At 37.0% G+C, this 19075-nt stretch overlaps 1 protein-coding gene across 2 annotated transcripts; it reads left to right on the top strand.

Moving 5' to 3' along the window:
* The first annotated feature begins 1028 nt into the window (after positions 1-1028).
* Positions 1029-12214, top strand: fam8a1a (family with sequence similarity 8 member A1a). Of its 2 annotated transcripts, XM_066715887.1 has the most exons (6): positions 1029-1950; positions 2819-2939; positions 3471-3594; positions 4041-4180; positions 7607-7629; positions 8994-9118. In XM_066715887.1, the coding sequence occupies exons 1-5, from the start codon at positions 1470-1472 to the stop codon at positions 7617-7619; spliced, it is 879 nt and encodes a 292-aa protein (XP_066571984.1). In that variant the 5' UTR covers positions 1029-1469; the 3' UTR covers positions 7620-7629; positions 8994-9118. The 2 variants fall into 2 exon arrangements, with proteins under 2 accessions (XP_066571984.1, XP_066571983.1); XM_066715886.1 differs by lacking the exon at positions 7607-7629 and having other exon boundaries at positions 1034-1950; positions 8994-12214.
* The last annotated feature ends 6861 nt before the right edge of the window (positions 12215-19075 follow it).

Here is a 19075-nt window from a genome sequence, read left to right as displayed (position 1 = left end):
GTTTTCACAGTTATTATGGTTTTTGTGCTTTAATTCCACAGCTTTATTATTTTTCATCGTGTTCCCTTTCATACCATGGATGCTTTGTTAACTGGGAATAATTATTTACATGTTTTATAATAGCCTATATCTCTCATTTTTGGAAGTGAATCAAATAAATATTAAAAAAAACATGGATGTAGGTTATGAATTCATATGATTAAAATATACTTGTATATTTCTAGGGTCTAGGTATGATCAAATGATTCGTAAGACCAGACAGACAGGATACAGCTGAGAAAGGACAGTAAGAAAGGATAAACAATAAAACTGTACGTCATGAGGAGGTTCTTGGTACCTAAAGAAATAAGCAAAGAACCTGCATTCACCTCTTTGTGTGAATGAAGTCACAGGCAGAACAAAATAGTGGATTTCACACAGTGTATCATGTCCTTCTGATGCACAATTACTGTCACACCACATCCACACCCCACGATATATCTTGCCACCACAGGGCCACCCCAATCAATAAATATTACAACAACACAATTTTAAAAACATAAAACCATTAAACATACAACATTAGCAGTTGGGGCTCTGGACTCCTAAGCAGAACTGTTGTTGTACCCTTGAGGTACTGAGATTGCTCCAGGGAAGAAAAAAAAAACACACAGCTGTATAAATGGATAATTGTATTTAAAAACAATATTACAAACTAATAACATATGTTTTGAATAAGGAGTCCTCACTCTCAGGTCATTTGGTGTATGCAATCAATTGGGACTCTAACACTGCTAGATGGCAGACGGGAGCATCCTCTGCTCCAGCACAGTACCCCTTGAGATGTTGCTCAGCCAAAGATCCTCTGCTCTATCTCTAATACAATCCAGGTGCATTGCGTTGAAAAATGCAATTTTTTTCAAAAGAGAATACTTGGTATATTATATGAGGCAGGGATTCCATTATAGACCTATTAACAAAAACACCACCCAAACTCCCTGCAATCCCACAATGCATCGCTTCCCCCAAGACGGAAGAAAAGGGAAATCTAGACAGCTCTATTAACTAATGATTCTATGGTGGCGTTCATTTAGCGCAGATTTCTGCAACTCTGCACAGATGTGTACATTTGAACCAATTATATAAAAGCTCTGTGCAATACTGCGGACGACTGAGCTGCAAGAATGCGCAGACTCAGGGAAGTCTGCGTGTCGCAAACAGCGCCTCTTCCTGTTGTGACGCATTGCTGTGGGTTGTATAGGTTGTGGCCTGTACCATATTTATTAGAAATAAGATAAGCGTCTTTTTTCTGTCGCATTCAATTTATACTTTTTATCGTGTATCTGTTGTGATAAGCAACATGTATCAAAATAAAAATACTCCGTAGTTGTATGAATTTGTACATAATGGATTTATTCTCCGCTTGTTGACACTGGAAAGGGCGCCCCGGAGTTTCCTGTAATCCTAGGTGTTCAGTGTCAGCTTGCATAATGGCCGATCCGGTAGGAGTAGCCGATAAACCTACGGGAGATATCTTTGATAAAAACACCACCGTTGGTCACAGGACTGGGGTAGACATGACCACCGAGAGGATGGGGGCAGAGCAACTGGCATCTAAAGACAGGCAGGACTCGAGTAAAACCCCGACGGCAGCTGAATACTGCGAGAAGGTGCAGGAATGGATGTGGCAGTACTACTACGGGTACATGAACTGGCACAACTGGGTGGCGATGTCTTCTTACCCCTTTCCGCCTTGCCACCCGTCACAAACCGTGGCAGGACAGTCCCCGACAGACGGGCGCAATTGGTATAATAATCAGTTTCCTTTCTCCGTCCCCCCGTACTTTGCCGTCCCCCCGGGTGTCCCCTCGTCTCCTGCCGATGGGCAGACGGGACAGGTAACCGCCGGGACCTCGCCCGGGTCCACGGCCAGGCCAGCGCAACAGCAAAATGGAAATGCACAGCAGCCAGGTATACTGTAGCGAATAGCAAATATAAGTGCTTTTGTTGTTGTTGTCTTCAACTCTATGGTTGCCAGTGGAATATTTTGTCTTTCGTTTTATATACATGTGTGTATATATTTATATAACATATGTTGTGGCTGTTATTTGATCTAAACACACTGAATATACATGGTATTTTGTCTTTTGATCATGTATAACCAGGCTGATGGAAGAATTACGAAATTGCACAGATGCAAACTTTCAAGTTTAGCCTAGCCTGTGCTAATAGGAAATGTGTAGGGTAATGTATCTGCTCTCAAACCATAAAAGAGGACCAGGCCACTACCTACAAATGTAAGACACACACACACACACTTATGGGGGTCATTTGAAAATATGAAATGGGTCCTTATGTATTTTACTGGATGAGACCAGCTTTTGCTTTGAAGAAGGTCTGTTTGGCATTGATCATTACATAGTTAATCACCAATTAATTAATAAAGCCCTCTATCTTCAAGTTCTTGATTCCTACTGCCAAATAGTTTCATTGGCACCAGCGGGGCTGTGACTTGTAAGCATAAATGGTGACTGTCACTGCCCACACACATCATATCAGTTGAGAGCAAGGAATATCTTGGGTGATCTCAAAAACCGAATCCCCAGCTGAATTTCTTTAGCATTGATCTGACATCAATTGGAAAACAAATGGCTGCATAAAGTAATGGAGGTTTAGCGTTGTGTTACAGTAAATTAAGACTGTTGAATATGTAGTTGAGGGAAATATAGCAGGCCTCTAGATCATGGCTGACGCTTGTTTTTATTAGTGCAGACGTGAGTCTTTCCAGTTTAGGACTTCCACTGTGTGGTGAACATCAGGTGTGTGTGCTTTTTTGCAGGACGGGAATATACTATTCCGTCTCCCCTACACAGATTCATAGCGGAAATGGTGGACTTCTTCATCCTTTTCTTCATAAAGGCGACCATTGTTCTCAGTATCATGCACTTCAGTGGGATGAAGTAAGTCAACCTGTCAACATTGTTATAAAGTGTTTTTTTGCTCTCTCCATATTATTCTGTTTATGTGTTTGTCTGGAGTGGGTTTTCAGCTTTATGTTACTGCAGTCCAAGGCAGAGTCTTATAAAGGAATAGGCCTACTACTACTTACAAAAAAAGTTTGATTTCATGTTCACCTCACTTGACTCCTTTGTCTTCAGATTTTGTGATCTTTGTTAATACGTGCATACTGCTTGTCAAGTTTCTAATTGGAAATTATTTGCATATCTATCTGTGCAAAACTCGTTTTGAAAATCTGCAATCAAGAAGTTGGGTGATTGTGTCTTTTATACTCAAGACTCCAGTGATCTAGATGAAGTGAAATCTTTTTTTCTAATCACTGGAATACATTTGAATAAATTAAGCTACACCAAGATCTTGTTTGTTTGTTTTTGTCGTGTCATTTCTTTAGTTTGGCTCTAATACAAAATAGGAGTTTCTCTCTTCTCTCTTGTGTTTTTATCTGATTATTTTTTATTTTGTTCTTGTTTCAGGGACATTTCCAAGTTTGCCATGCATTTCATCGTGGAAGAAATCGATGAGGACACATCCATGGAAGAACTGCAGAAGATGATGATCGTGGCTTTAATCTACAGGGTTTTAGTTTGCTTCTATGAGGTGAAAGTTGCCTTCACAAACCGATCTAATTGCCAACTACTTTTCATTACACTATACCTTTTCTAACATCATTATATTTCCAATCAGTGCCAAGTCAAATGTCTTATAAAATAAATGTGGGTCTTAGAATAGAATTATGCTTTTCTGTATTGTATACATTCATTGTATTTCCTTTTCTGCAGATTTGGGCCTAGGTCAATTATATTCAATTCACATGACATAACATTATATATATTTTTTTTATTAAAAAGATACATGTATGTGATCATTTATGTAAAAAAAAAAAAAAAAAGTTTAACTATCAAACTTAAATATATTTTTTTGTAGGTTTCAAAAAGGAAAATGTTACTCATTCCCAGTGGTTTTTAAATTATAGTTTTTTTCTCGACTGACAACTTTAAACTGGTACACATGTATCAAAATTAAAATAGTTTTTTTCCACTTAGATCATTTGCATCTGGGGAGCTGGGGGGGCCACTCCAGGGAAGTTTCTGCTTGGGCTTCGCGTTGTCACTTGTGACACATCGGTTCTTGTTCGGCCCAACCGTGTTCTTGTGGTACCTGCATCTAACGTCACTTTATCTGCGTAAGTACAGGAAACAAACTCTTGCCTGTCCCTCCTGACCTTCTGCTCAGTATACATGGTTATTGCTAATGCTTTATTACTGGAGACAATCACTAACTAGTATTCCTTACTACAAAATTATTTAATACCACCAACGCCATTAAAATTGATGATGCATGAGTTTCTGCTTCTCAAACCACTGTTTGTAGTGATCTTTCATTTTAGTGTGCTTTGATAGTTTTGCTATGATCTTTATTTGTTTGTTTAGTTATCCTCAGGAATTCAGTCTTGGTAGTTGAAGTGAGCATCTTAAAAATAAATAAAAATAACAACTTTTAAGATGAAAGATTTTAAAGTTTTGTATTGTTTGAGTTGCTGTATTAGCAGGAAGCAAGCTGTGTAATAGAAACTTTAGTTTGTAATGCTTCTGCTTTTTCAATTTAAATAAAAGGGGAAAAACGAACAGTGAAATCACCCAAGAGTACATTGGGTTAAAACTAAGATCATACTTTCAGAATGATAAAGCCACTTTACACAAGACCTGTGGTTTTGCAACATTTTGTTTAAATATATTCTAAGTACACTTAACATCATTATTGCTGCTAAAGCAAGTAGTACATCTATAGTACATCTATAATTCTGTTGGTAATAAGTAATAGGAGTCTATTCTATTTTTCATACATTAATTGCCTAGTCCGTTTTAATGTCCGTAGTATAGATCAGTCCTTAATTTGAAATTTAAAGATGTGACTTACTTTCCAGGACATTTTTTTTAACCATATTTCATTGAAAAACCTTTTTTGTTACCTTTTCTATTCCTACTTTCATTTGATCCTTTACCTTTTTACAGTTACTTTCAGGAAATAATAGGACATTTTGATCATGTCACAGAAGATTTGAAAACAATCCCATAGAACTTCATTTTAATTACAGGACTGTATTTTTCATGTTGTAGAGTTAAAGCCTGACAGTTATTTGTTGCATCAATAAACTAACCAGTCACATGAAGAAATGGGACACAGATATTGTTATACAGCAATACAGCTTTACTGTAACTCATTAAACCAGTGGTTTCTGTTGGTTGTCATGTGATTGTGCCACATGTTGACTTTTATTTTTCTGTAGATCATGAACATTCGTCCCTGAATTGTTTTGTGTGGTTCATAAACAGGATATTTCAAATGTGGCAGCCATAAAAGGCTGTTAATTAATTAAAAACTGTAGTTGAAGTTTAACCTCAAGGGATTCCTCGCTTGGTTAAATCTGCATAGTAATGTCTGAGGTTTAAGTGCAGAGAGATGTCATGTAAGGTTCAATCACCGAAATAGGTGATTTAAACAGTGTTATTTGAATCTCAGTAGGGGGTGCTGTTCCCTCTCAGGTTACACTCACACCTTTAACCACAGCATAGGACCAGAGGCCAAGAAGGTGCAACACCTGTACAGATATTTGCCACATTTTACAGGAAGTTGTCTAAGGACAACTAAGACCTTAAAAATCCAAGAAGGCACTGCACTACCATGTTGTTTTCCATCTCTTAAAGCATATGGCTTTATTTATTAATTTATTAAAAGAAAACTCCCAAGTGTTACAAATGCAAAGAAATGTTTAAAATGCCTGCTGCGACTGTTACATAAGCATTCTGGAAGTGTTTTGTAACACCTTTCAGCTTCAATGGATCGCTTACTTCTTTGGAAGAAGCCCAGGTGTAAATGTAATGCAGTGATACATATTTTTATATATATATATATATATATACACTCACCTAAAGGATTATTAGGAACACCTGTTCAATTTCTCATGAATGCAATTATCTAACCAACCAATCACATGGCAGTTGCTTCAATGCATTTAGGGGTGTGGTCCTGGTCAAGACAATCTCCTGAACTCCAAACTGAATGTCTGAATGGGAAAGAAAGGTGATTTAAGCAATTTTGAGCGTGGCATGGTTGTTGGTGCCAGACGGGCCGGTCTGAGTATTTCACAATCTGCTCAGTTACTGGGATTTTCACGCACAACCATTTCTAGAGTTTACAAAGAATGGTGTGAAAAGGGAAAAACATCCAGTATGCGGCAGTCCTGTGGGGGCGAAAATGCCTTGTTGATGCTAGAGGTCAGAGGAGAATGGGCCGACTGATTCAAGCTGATAGAAGAGCAACTTTGACTGAAATAACCACTCGTTACAACCGAGGTATGCAGCAAAGCATTTGTGAAGCCACAACACGTACAACCTTGAGGCGGATGGGCTACAACAGCAGAAGACCCCACCGGGTACCACTCATCTCCACTACAAATAGGAAAAAGAGGCTACAATTTGCACAAGCTCACCAAAATTGGACAGTTGAAAACTGGAAAAATGTTGCCTGGTCTGATGAGTCTCGATTTCTGTTGAGACATTCAGATGGTAGAGTCAGAATTTGGCGTAAACAGAATGAGAACATGGATCCATCATGCCTTGTTACCACTGTGCAGGCTGGTGGTGGTGGTGTAATGGTGTGGGGGATGTTTTCTTGGCACACTTTAGGCCCCTTAGTGCCAATTGGGCATCGTTTAAATGCCACGGCCTACCTGAGCATTGTTTCTGACCATGTCCATCCCTTTATGACCACCATGTACCCATCCTCTGATGGCTACTTCCAGCAGGATAATGCACCATGTCACAAAGGTCGAATCATTTCAAATTGGTTTCTTGAACATGACAATGAGTTCACTGTACTAAACTGGCCCCCACAGTCACCAGATCTCAACCCAATAGAGCATCTTTGGGATGTGGTGGAACGGGAGCTTCGTGCCCTGGATGTGCATCCCACAAATCTCCATCAACTGCAAGATGCTATCCTATCAATATGGGCCAACATTTCTAAAGAATGCTTTCAGCACCTTGTTGAATCAATGCCACGTAGAATTTAGGCAGTTCTGAAGGCGAAAGGGGGTCAAACACAGTATTAGTATGGTGTTCCTAATAATCCTTTAGGTGAGTGTATATATATATATATATATATATATATATATATAATAAATAAATAATAATAGTAAAGTCTTGTTCTCATCAAGATGCATAAAGACATACTCTGCACTATGTACCACTTGTCAAATATAGAGTGTTCTATGTATTGAAATCAATTGCCAAGGCTAGCTTTAGTGTAAGCTGCCAAATCTGTGACCACGCAAGGCCTTCTGTTCAGTGCACATCATTTCAAACACTGAAGTATTGAATCAGTGTTATTCTGTAAAGAGAACAGTATGCACTCTATTAGACATTAGAGGTAACAATATTATGACAGAGTTCAGAAGAAAATGGAAAGAATGTATTCTATATTTGTGACATTGCTGGCAATTAAGCCCAGTGTGTTAGCAACTTTGCTTGAATGTCCTGCTGCAGATTTGTAATGGTGCGTTGTACATTTAGTGATAAACTTAGCATTTTCTTTGTCTTGTTTTTGCCAGGGCTCTCTGCTGAAATAAGCCCTGTAAGTTTGTCCTGTCAGTATGTGTTATTTTTTTATTTTGATTTCCTTTAACAGTTAAAGGCTTTGTTCATAAAACTTTAGGAATATCAGGGTTGAAAATATAACTTGGAATATAGCAGTTGAAGCTGTTTACCTGGGGGCACCAGTCAACTGTATTGGACCACTACAGTTTGTACCCATTATTTTATTTTGTAGTAAAACGTGTAATCGGTACCGGGTTTTGGTGTGGAAACTTTATTTTCAACCCTGAATAAAAGGAAAGATTAACCAGGCATTTAATGTCAAAGTAAAGCTTTATGAATACTGCCATCCTTTTCCAAATGAAGCACCATCTGTTATATTGTAGTGTTACTTGTGCTTTTCTCATCAGTTGCTTCTCCTGTGCCGTTTTCTTTCCCTGTCTACCTTTTTATTTGGGGGTGTGGGGAGGAATTATGGGCTTTGTGATCCTAATTGTCACATTGTGTGTTCACATCTGTCTTGATCTTGTAAACTCTGTCACCATTTTCCACTCGCAGGCCAGTCAGCCTCATAAACTAGAGCAATCATCATTAACTAAAATGAGTGTTTGCACAGAGTTTAGAGAATGCAATTGCACTATATGTGGGCAGTTATTTCAGCTTTAATGGCGTAATGATTTCACTGTTTTGTGCCATTTCAATATAAAGATGGATTTTAACTGTCCCTTTGAAATGGATTTTGGTGCATATGTTTCTCAGCTTTGTTTCTTGGGAGCTATTGGGTACAGTTATTGATACCAAGGCAATTAACACACATTTTGAATAAATACATTCCTACTAAGACTCCTACTAAGTACAAGACTTTTGTTTATAATTTCCATCTGTTTGGTTGTCTACATTTGAATACTTAATTTCAATCCGCATACATACATTGTATTGGTGTGATTCACTATAACCATATTACCATAAGAGAAACTGCGTGAAAGTTGTATCCTATATATATTTGAAATGCTGATACATTTGCTTATTTAATTTTGTTTTAGTGTTCAATTTTTCTACAAGATATGAAAACCATTCTAACATAAATAAAAATAATATTACCGAAGGATATCTATGCACATTTAAAAACGTAAATATGGTAACACATTCCTTAGCCATAACTTTAGATCATATCCAAATTAGGTCTTTGGAGCTTGTATTTAAAATCTTTCTAACAAGTTTCCACATATGACATTTAAAGAAAAGTGTTGTTTGGAGCGTGTTTATGTTTAGAATGTTTTTCAGCATTTTTTTTTAGCATCATTCTTGATTTTAAGAATACAGTCCAGTTTCATTACTTTAGACAAACATCTTTTGTGATCTTTGGTCACTTGTGACCTTTTTGGATTTTCTTTTATACTGCAGGTCTACAGTGAGAGCTCTGAACAAAAATTTCTCCATTGCCTTCTTTTTCCCTGCCTTCATCACCCTGCTGTTCTTCCAGCACAACAGGACTGTGTATGACATTGTAGCCGGCACGATTGTGGTCAAACGCAGTGGAGCCAGATGATACTTCTGGACTCGGTGCACAATGATGGTGAGGTTTACTGTAGGTACCTTGTTTGAACACAACTGTCTCTCACATTACCCGAATACCGTACGGGCACAGGAGCCGAAGAGAGGGTGAAGGAAAGAGCGAAGAACCAACAGAAAGGAATCCTGACTTCGTACAGGTGATCTCATGCAGTAGAACCAAAATGTTTTTGCCGTTGACTTGAGACTCTGAGTGCCTAACAATAGAGCTATACCAATTCTACAATTCCTTCAAAGCCTGCTCTGAAAAGAAGTGGACAACCAGTTTACATCCTGGGAAAAAAACACTACTCTTGAGTTTTCACCATCCAATTCAGAGGGTATAGAATAATAGAAGTGATAGATTATCCCATGTTTCTATATGCAGGGAAAAACCTTGGTGAAATTGGCTTCCGTTATTTAATTAGGAACTTTTCAGAAAAATGCTGTATTGTGATTGAGTGTAAAGAAAACTGCATTAGTAGGTTTTAAAGGAAAATCTGAAAAAATGATTGTTAAATTAAAAATGTCTGAAGTGTAACTACAATATATAACAGAGATAATATATGGTCTGAGGTTTTTCCAGTGAGATATGTATGTATCCCTGATATGATAGTTGTATTTATCTTGTTTTATTGATTCATTTCCAATCAGCCTGTCATATTGAATATGGAGGGCATATTGCTGTCAGTAGCAGTGCTATGTTTATTTTGCAATCAGTTTGAAAACGTATAATGTCCTAAATAGTCTAATTTTACATGGTGCAATGCTTAACATAACTGTGTAAAGGATTCAGACAGTGTATTTTACTTTAAGGTCCCAAAGAAGACTATTAAAATGTCCAGGGGCTTTTCGCTTTGCCTGCAGCTACAAACCATGTGACCTAACAGAGCTCTGAGGAAGTCTATTTCTTATCCATTGTTTTTCTCTTAAATAATTATTAGTAGCCAGTTTAATTACCAGTTATATTTCTACAACCCCCAATAGTTTGATATTTGATTTAAAAAAAAAAAGTAATACATTGTTATGGAACGGGATAACCAGTTGTGGTTGACATACCACTTTTGTTTTATCTCGGTTCTTCGTTAAGTTGGGTATTGGGCTAAACCTGTAACATAACTAACTAACTCAATAAATTATATTCAGCGATTTAAGGAGTCATTGAATGTCGTTAAAAGCTAGGTTTAAAGCTCTGTGGTTTTAAGATTGGTCATACCTGTCTCATCATTAGGAAACTTCATATCCTTTTTTGTTATATTGGCAGCTTCTAATATTTTGATTTGAAATTCCATGTTTATTATAGAGAAAATGCAAGTGTAACAGAGCTAGATTACAGGGGAAATGGCATGTTACTGTTTAATACCAGAAGCAATATCCCCCGAGAGAAGAGTGATATCCCAAATTTTAGCATGCATATGACTAGCATTATATTCCAATGTAAAATCCTAAAATGTAACTTTATTGCCTCAAATATAATGATCAGCATATCAGAACATTTAATACACTGTTCCATATACGTGACTTTCTATTTTCTTCCTTTTGTAGTTTGAAATTAAAGAAATTGTACTACATTCATGTCTTCAATTGTATTGGCATGTCTGTATAGAAGTGTTTTCAATAGCCTGGGTAATTCTATTGTCCACTCACTGATTTTCACTCCTATCCCAGAAACACTGATTTACAATGACTTTCCAAGTGGCAGTCATTCATTGAATTTAAGTTGTGCGTGCTTCATTTTCAATGCTTGTATTACTCAGACAGCATTTTTGATGTTATATTTTCATTATCAAATTCCTCTTTTAGCTTTAATGAGATTTCTCCGCAAGTCAGACTTTGATTGTTTAGTTGAAGGCAATGTAATTCTATAAAAAGCTATGAAATGTCTCTAGAAAAGTATGACTTTGGAATCTGTAACATTCGTTACAGCAGTATTTGGGCAGAAGACACTTTAGGGTGAAAAATAAGTCAAAAGCTTTATTTTCTCTTAAGAACTTTATAGTAACAAAGCGGTATATAAGTGTGTGAAGTCTAATTATCAGCCTTACAGTATTTCCATTAAATTCCTCTATTTATTTTTCTCCTGATTTCATTTGTACTCATTGTGACTGTGCTTCTGAGCCCTGCAGGCATTGAAAGGATAGTCAAGAAACGTTCATATGGACTTGCCTCATATGATAGTATCCAAAATGCATGCTTTGCAGTAATGTGTATTACAAAGTCAACAAAGGCTGGGTGTCAGTAATAGTCTGATTTGGCCTACAGATGTATAGAACCCCACTGTGACAAGGTGAATTTGTTAGCATGGTATCTGTGAAATTATGGGAATTTGAAGTAGAAGAGTAAGTGGTTGTCTTGTTCACACTCTCACTGTTTGTTTGTGCTGTACGTTGAATGCAGAATATCTCGCAGCCTTAGACGAACATTAATCTGATTCCCTTACCTTCCCAGTGTGATGGTCAGAATGTAGAGTCTCCACATCCCTACACTTTACAAAATCAGTTTAACTTTGGGAGCTGCACATTAGTTGACCACTGTCGCACCAAAAGCAAGAAATTCCTACATTTTTGCTTCATACGCCACACTCCTGCCCATTTCCTAGTCCATAAATGACGCCCTTGTTGAATCATAGCAAAGACATTAGCTCAGGTGATATTTGTATGGCAGCTGTGTAGATGTAACTTAACCCAACTGTTCCTTTGCTCAGAAATGGACTGAGGTCTTGTTTACATACATACAATGTTGGCTTTTTTTATATATAAACACGAAGGGTGCAGTGTGACATATGCAAGCAGGCTAGGGCATTACATACACTGTCCAAGGCCATAGTGCATCTTGCTGACCTTCCCCTGCTCTTTATTCCAAAACCTAAGATGCAAGTGTTGTCAACATGTTTTTGCCTTCCTACATGTTTTGGGATTTGCAATGTAAATGGACTGCACATCAAAATATTGGTAATTGCTGACACTCATGCTTTTTTCTTTTTCAGGATTTCAGATTTAAAAGTTTAAATTATTTAATTGCCGTTCAATTAAATTATCACTATGAACAATTAAAGGAAATGCAAATTGTAACAACTGTGTTTCTGTTCTCTCTTAATGACGTGTGTTGCATGAATTGCTCATCTTTAAAAGTATGTATGTGTTTCCATAAACATGATTTCAATTATGTTTTAATGAAATACAAGCTTACCTCATAACATGTAAATGGGGTTAAGATCACTGTGACTAGGGTGTCAAGTGTGGAAATGTCAGAACCTTTTAGTCATCTGTATGATGTAAATAGTCTTCCTAGTAATTTACTAATTTATAGCTCTTCTGTCACAAGTAGTAATAGCGAAAGTACCCAAAACATACATTTTGCTATTTATCTCCTTTTAACCAACATCTTTATGGTTTTAATACATTTTCTAGGCAATTTGATGTTTTCCACATGTGACCATTGTTTTTAATTGTTTGTAATAATAAAGATAAAGCTTAAAAGTTACTATGTATATACGGATCATCACAAAAACCACAGGGAACTTGAAAGATGATGTGCAGAGAAAACCTGGTGCACCAGTACTGCCCCTGTAAATGCCAAGAGAGTCAGTACATTATTACTTACCTGAAAAAGGTCCCATCAATACATGTATGTCCTTTTCCAGAAAAGCCTCTAGCCCCAGAGGATTGTGTGGTAATTGATGGCTCGGAAATCAACAACCAGGTTTGTTCCCAAAGAAGCGGGATGCCATGTCAGGTGATGGTAAACCTCAGGAATGTTCTGATGATGGAGGTTCTTTAAGGTTACTGCAGCCACAGGAGTCTTGTCAAAATTGGTAATTGGAAGAAAACTGCTACATAACCACTGTCAAAATGGAAGCAAAGTAAACTTGTGTGCTAATAGTTTGTTCATGTCACAAAGCAAGGTTACATGTTGATGATAGGAGAACAACTTTTTGAAATAGTCTGCTTCAATTTTGTGGGCAAGTATAAGTTATAATTATAACAATTACTTCATTTGATTTCTATGTCAGACCGTCTTGCCTAGTAATTAAATATATCCTATACAATTAGATTAATTTTCAAAATGTCGTTTTCTTAAGGTATTAATAAATAATATTCTGCTGTTTGTAAGGTTGATCAAAACTTTTTCATAGTCTTCCTTACCTAATGATACCTAAACCTATGGGTCACAAGCTGTATACACATATTGCTAATTTTATTTCTTCCATATTTCAGAGACATTTCAGACATGATAGGGATGTAAGGGATTCAGAAATGAGATCCTTTCCATTGTTTTAATTGTAATATACAGCAAATCACACGATGTAACATACTCATTATAGTAAAGAACATTATGTAAATTATAAATTATCATTTGCTATTGCTGTTGACTATATCTATGTCTTGTTTGGTTACATATATTGGAGTTTTGGGTAAAATGCGCTGGTCTAAAACAAAAAACGGAGAAAATGTGATCTGAAACTAATGTTGGTGTTTTTAATGAACAAAACAAAAAGCAATGCCCTGTTATGGCCAACAGAGGGCACCCACTGTGTATTGAGTGAGAAGGAAGCCCATTCCATTTAGCAAAATCACATTGAAAATCATTCTAGCCGTTTCAATTGAATATGTCCTAGTTTTTCTATAGTAGCAGCACATTTGTATTTAATTGGGTTAAGTATGTTTAATAAGTCTTTAAATAAAAACCAGTAAAAACATCACTGATAAAAGCTAAGTAACTTAATGCACAAAACCTTAAGAAAACTGGTCGACTGAAGTAAATATTCCCTAACTGACCTAAAATTGAAGTAAAATTGTTCCTTTGTAATTGTTCTCTTTTGTTGAACATTCATCGCTTTAATTTTGAGAGGAGCTAGGACCAATCGAAGGTTTCTCTGATGAATCCATCTTTAGAGTCGTGTAATGGGCAGGCTTAGTCAGAGCCATTATATGCAGTTAGTGCGTACTAAATTGCTCAGTGAATCATCATGAAAAAATCTGGATAAGGCATACTGTATTTCATGCATTTTGCTCAATTAATCGTGGTTAAGATTGAGATTTAGTTTTTTTTGTTCGAGTGGGAAAAGGACTGTAATTTACACCAACTCCTCAAAATCCCTTTCTTTTCCCAGTCTGGCTTGAAAACTGGGCCTGTGAGAAGCGGCTTCAATACGGAACCACCTGGGATATATCACAATCGGTGAGTGCATCGAATATGGTGAATTTCTAAGGAACTCCAGAGCAGCTGTTTGCTGAAGAGAATTAGTTCACCATGCTGCTAATGCAACAATTATACGCCTTTAAAACATGACAGAAGTAAAAGGCAACAACATATCATGAGTTTATTTTTTTAATTAGATTGTATCTATTTGTTAAACTGCTAGAGTGCTCTTAACATATGAAATTAAGGGGAAAGAAATACTGGGAAACAGGATTTAAATCAAAGTGAGCAAAACAATGACCCTTGGAAATATAATTTTGCAAGACCAAACCAAACAAAAAGCTAATCAAATATTAGAATCAGACCATTGACTTGGAGGCCACAGTGTCTGTAGTCTTTAGAAACCTTTCTCTGTAGACCGATCTGCATTAATATCTGCTACTCAGAATGCTGGTAACGGATGGTATTTTATAGGAGTCGCAGTGAGCCAGCCTGCTATTTGTAGTGGCAGAGGCAGAGTCTATCAGAGCCAAGGTCAAGTACAGTATGCTGTTTATCTCTGGCATGTTCCAGCAGAGGAGGCTGGTTGACAGCCTGCAGTAAACAGGAAAGCATGAAACTCAAGAAACCAAGATTAGCACAGGACCCTTCAGGGTTAGTGCCACAGAACCAAATTCATACTGAGCTGCATGACATTTTATCATTGCATTTATTTAATTGAATGTATTTAATATAATTTATTCGCCTTCAGGTAGAGCACTGTTTTTTATTTTTTAAAACTCAATTAGATTTTTGTTACCATTAGCTCTTTTTTTGTTGCTTACGTAAATTACAGATTGCTCAACCCAAATGCGCTGTCTGGACTAGTTGCTGCTACTACTGTTACTACTACAGTCTTTACTTGAACTGTGACTAATACAACTGCTCTATTTGATTAAAAAAAAAATACTACAGCTTTAATAGTTGCCGCTAGACTGTTACAAATAAAAGAGAAGAGCTCTTTTTATAGTATAGGCCATGAAAGTAGCTTGTAGCTCAGGTCACTGTTATGTTCACTAGAGCCTTCACACAAATTCTATTTATATATACTTTATGGTAGTTCGTAGATGCAGAAAAGCTCTTTTGCTTTCCACTTCTCATGCCAGCACTGCTTATACAGTACTAATGTCACTACAGTAATTTATGACCAAGTTGTATTCAGCAGTCTTTTATTAGAGATGAACTCTTGTAGCAATGAGATGTTAAGGCTAGGTGCTCCCATTACTACAAATGATGGAAATATCCATCATCATGCAATTCTGAGAAAATACTAGTAGTTTTACAGTTTTGGCCACAGAAATTGAATTTAAAGTGGCCCCTTGTGGGGAAAGATAGCATGACAGGTAAATATGAAAAGTACAAACTGCAGTTGAAGCCTTATAATACATTGGTGAATGGGAAAATATTGATAGGCTGATGTATAATGTACTGTCTATGAAGCTGAATATTAGAGATTAAATGGTACTATAAATATAATGAAAAAATCTAGAAGTATCTTCCACTGGTATAATCTGTGTATTTTTGGTTGACGAGGTTACACTGATGACAGTTTTCAGATCACGTCCTGCTACCACAAATGTGTGACTCATTTGCTCAATAACATTTTGCCTGGATCCACCACAGGGCAAGACAGAAGTGCCCATTTGTTGCTTGTGGCAAAACTGAACACCTGCCAACACAAGCTGTACTGCTCCAAAACAGTTTCTATTAGGTATATGGACACACTAAGGACGAAGTGGGAGTAAACCTTTACAACAACAGCTTGTCAGGGAACACACACACAATTCAGATAAGTGCTTTCAAAGCTTGCGGTTTCATTCCAAGAATTTAGTCTCACTCTCAACCACCAAGATGCCTGTCCTCTTTCTTAGAACTGGATATTTATTTTGTTTTGCTTACTATTTTTTCCCCCCAGTTATATTTTGCATCTGTTTTGTCAGCTTGTCTAATCAGAGCCAAAGAGGGCTTGTGAGTTCACAGCTGCAGCTCCTATCCAGTGGCTCATTTACTGTTTTTGCAGTGAACTCATTCCATAGTGACATGTTTCATCCTGTGAATGGGAAAGATTTAGTCAAATAGTGTTGTCAATCAACTACATTGCTACATTAGGTGGCATGCTGTTTATTTGTCCAACGAACATCATTTGACATTGATTCTGACAGTTAAAAACAAAAAGGTTGTTGTTCTCATATGATAACTTTTGTCGATTAATAATTCAGTACTTCTTTTAAAATTACCAGTTTTGTACCCATTTTTAAAATGTAAGAAACCTAAACTTCGGTATCATTCTATAAAACTGCAGTGATTGCATTAGTCCACTGGGTGGAACATAATCAACAATTATTGATCAGCATTACAAAGTACTAATGGAAGCATACAGGTTGCAATGTTGTTACAGTATGAAACAATAACTACATTATTGTTAGATTAGTGATGATTACATTTAAAACAAATACAATGCAATCAAATAATGAATATGTCAACCAATACTATTTGTACTCTTGTCTCCTGTTTTAAGTATAACTTCATTATTTATAGTCCACCTTGATTTGTTGGTTCAGTCTGTCCAAATCTAGTGATATTTCTGATGTCTATACAGCTGCCAAAACACACAGAAGGATGTAAAAGCATTTGTAAGGGCAATTGACATTAACTTGGTAGTAGAAGTTATTTTATATTTGATCGTCTCTTGAATAGGATGTGATTAAATAATCTGGGGTCCACAGTAAAACAAATGCGAACACTAGACACATAGGTAGAGTATAGAAGTGTTCTACAGAACTGTCACATACAGATATCTACAAGAATACAGTTTTTAGGTCTTAAACTGAGATCACACACAATCAACTCCTTCTTCCCCCATGTTCAAAAGAGTCCTGCCTCTAAAACACAGGGGTCATTTGAGTGAGGCCTAATGAAAAAAACTCGTAATAAAACCATGAGACAAGTGAATCAAAACAAGCACTCATTTGCAGAAGAGCTCCGGGGGGTGGGAGTCTGTGAAGGGAGTTGCTTTTTGGACTCAGTGCCTCCCCCACTCGTCATCTGAACGATACTCCTATAATATCACATTTGCTGTGGCGCAGATGTACCAGGATTAACTTTCAAAGCCCAGAGCTGAATTGATTTATTATTATCTGCGCTAGTATCACATCCTGGACGTGGGAAGCCTGTTTACTGTACTGCATCGCTAGTGATTCTTGGTTACTTTGTAATCTGAGTTCCCGGCAGAAAGAGAGAGAGAGAGGGAGGGAGGGAGCAAGAGACAGAGTGCATGACAGACTCAGACACAAGTTTCTCATGTCTCACTGCTGACTGAGCTGAACCCGGGAGTTTATTTTGAACTTACTACGAGTGTAAATATTGACGCTGGAATGCTAATCTTCTGCATTATTGTCCGTCTCATGTAAAACTGCAAACAGATACAGTTTCCAAATCCAGAATGATAAAACCTGATTTAAAAGTCAAATCTTTTTTTAGAGAATTTCCTCACCATGAAAATGAACAGTAATAGAATGATCAAGTGAATCAAAGCTCAGCTACTGCATACTGGGCCCTCCTTGTCTGATCTATGGGAGAGCCTGCCAGTAATACATCTTGATAATGTGTTGAAATTCATCTTCTATAATTCCTCTTTCCCTGGATTAATTTCTCTGTTAGCGCTGAATTTAACAGGAACACTACATCCTGTTTGTTATTAATGTGAAACTTACACTCTACAAATTTCTTACTATTCATCTTTCTGCAATGGCTATCACACACCTTTTGCACACACCAGGGAGGGAACTGTGTACTGTATTTTGTAATTGATTTGTCTCATAGTTACTGACACTTGTGCTGATGTGATTGTATTTTGCACCGATTGTAGCTGAGACCAACATAGTGCCTTATAAGTGTGATACCATCCTGCTCTCTTTACATCTTGACATCTTATTTTTCACTCAGTTGGACCAAATGTGTTACAGGCAGCTGCTGTCTATGTTGCACTGTGTGAAGAGTGGACTCTCTCAGTCCTAAGCATGTCAGGAAGTGCACTTCATTAGCCAGTGTATTGATTGACCGTGATTAACTACATGTAGCTCAAACTACCAATCCGTGTCTCTTTTTTTGAAGAATCAAGAATATCGGTTTCGGTACTTACTTGGCCTCTGCAAGACATGAAAATTATCATCAACACATGCAGTCAAGAAATCTGAATTCGTCATGTGTCAGTTACATATTCTGAGTATTTTTTTTGCCTGAAAGTATGTTAATATAAAAATCTGTTGTTTGTCTCGGCAAGCTGAGCAACACTTTACAGAAAACGTATTTGTCTTTGAATATTGACAGTTGATGCCAAAAGACTCTGCCAGACTTTAAGAGTGTTTGCACATTCCTACTTGGATGTTGCATTGTGTTCCCTTTATGTGAAGTTTGAAATAAAATGCACTAAAATACATGTACACATGGGTATTTAAGTAATTGACGATATGGTTTGTTCACCATATTTAATGGGCACATTCTTTTTAAATAGTGTGTGTCCCTCTATCTATTTATCACTGCCACTTTTTAATCATTGTCAACTAACTGACTGAAGACACATGCAGCCTCAGTTTTATGGTAGCTTTTGTTGTTTGGACTGCTGCAGAGGGACACAATTGCATGCAGAGACTGAAATAAATGATGTTTGTGAAATCTTTGATTCTGCTGCTGATGATTTGATAGAGTAGTGTTTTAGAATGTGTTAATGAGACAATAAGAATGTTTTCTGAGAA

Source organism: Amia ocellicauda, chromosome 10 (assembly GCF_036373705.1).
Source record: "Amia ocellicauda isolate fAmiCal2 chromosome 10, fAmiCal2.hap1, whole genome shotgun sequence".
NCBI classification, from domain to species: Eukaryota; Metazoa; Chordata; class Actinopteri; order Amiiformes; family Amiidae; genus Amia; species Amia ocellicauda.
Note: the sequence above shows the minus strand (reverse complement) of the source record. Positions and strands in the feature narration are given on the sequence as shown.

Excerpts from the sequence above, each read along its gene's own strand:
- fam8a1a (XM_066715886.1), top strand. The coding sequence starts at position 1,470 with ATGGCCGATCCGGTAGGAGTAGCCGATAAACCTACGGGAGATATCTTT. Across the intron at positions 2,940-3,470 it reads ATGCACTTCAGTGGGATGAA|GGACATTTCCAAGTTTGCCA; the intron begins GTAAGTCAACCT and ends TTCTTGTTTCAG. Across the intron at positions 4,181-8,993 it reads TCTAACGTCACTTTATCTGC|GTCTACAGTGAGAGCTCTGA; the intron begins GTAAGTACAGGA and ends TTTATACTGCAG.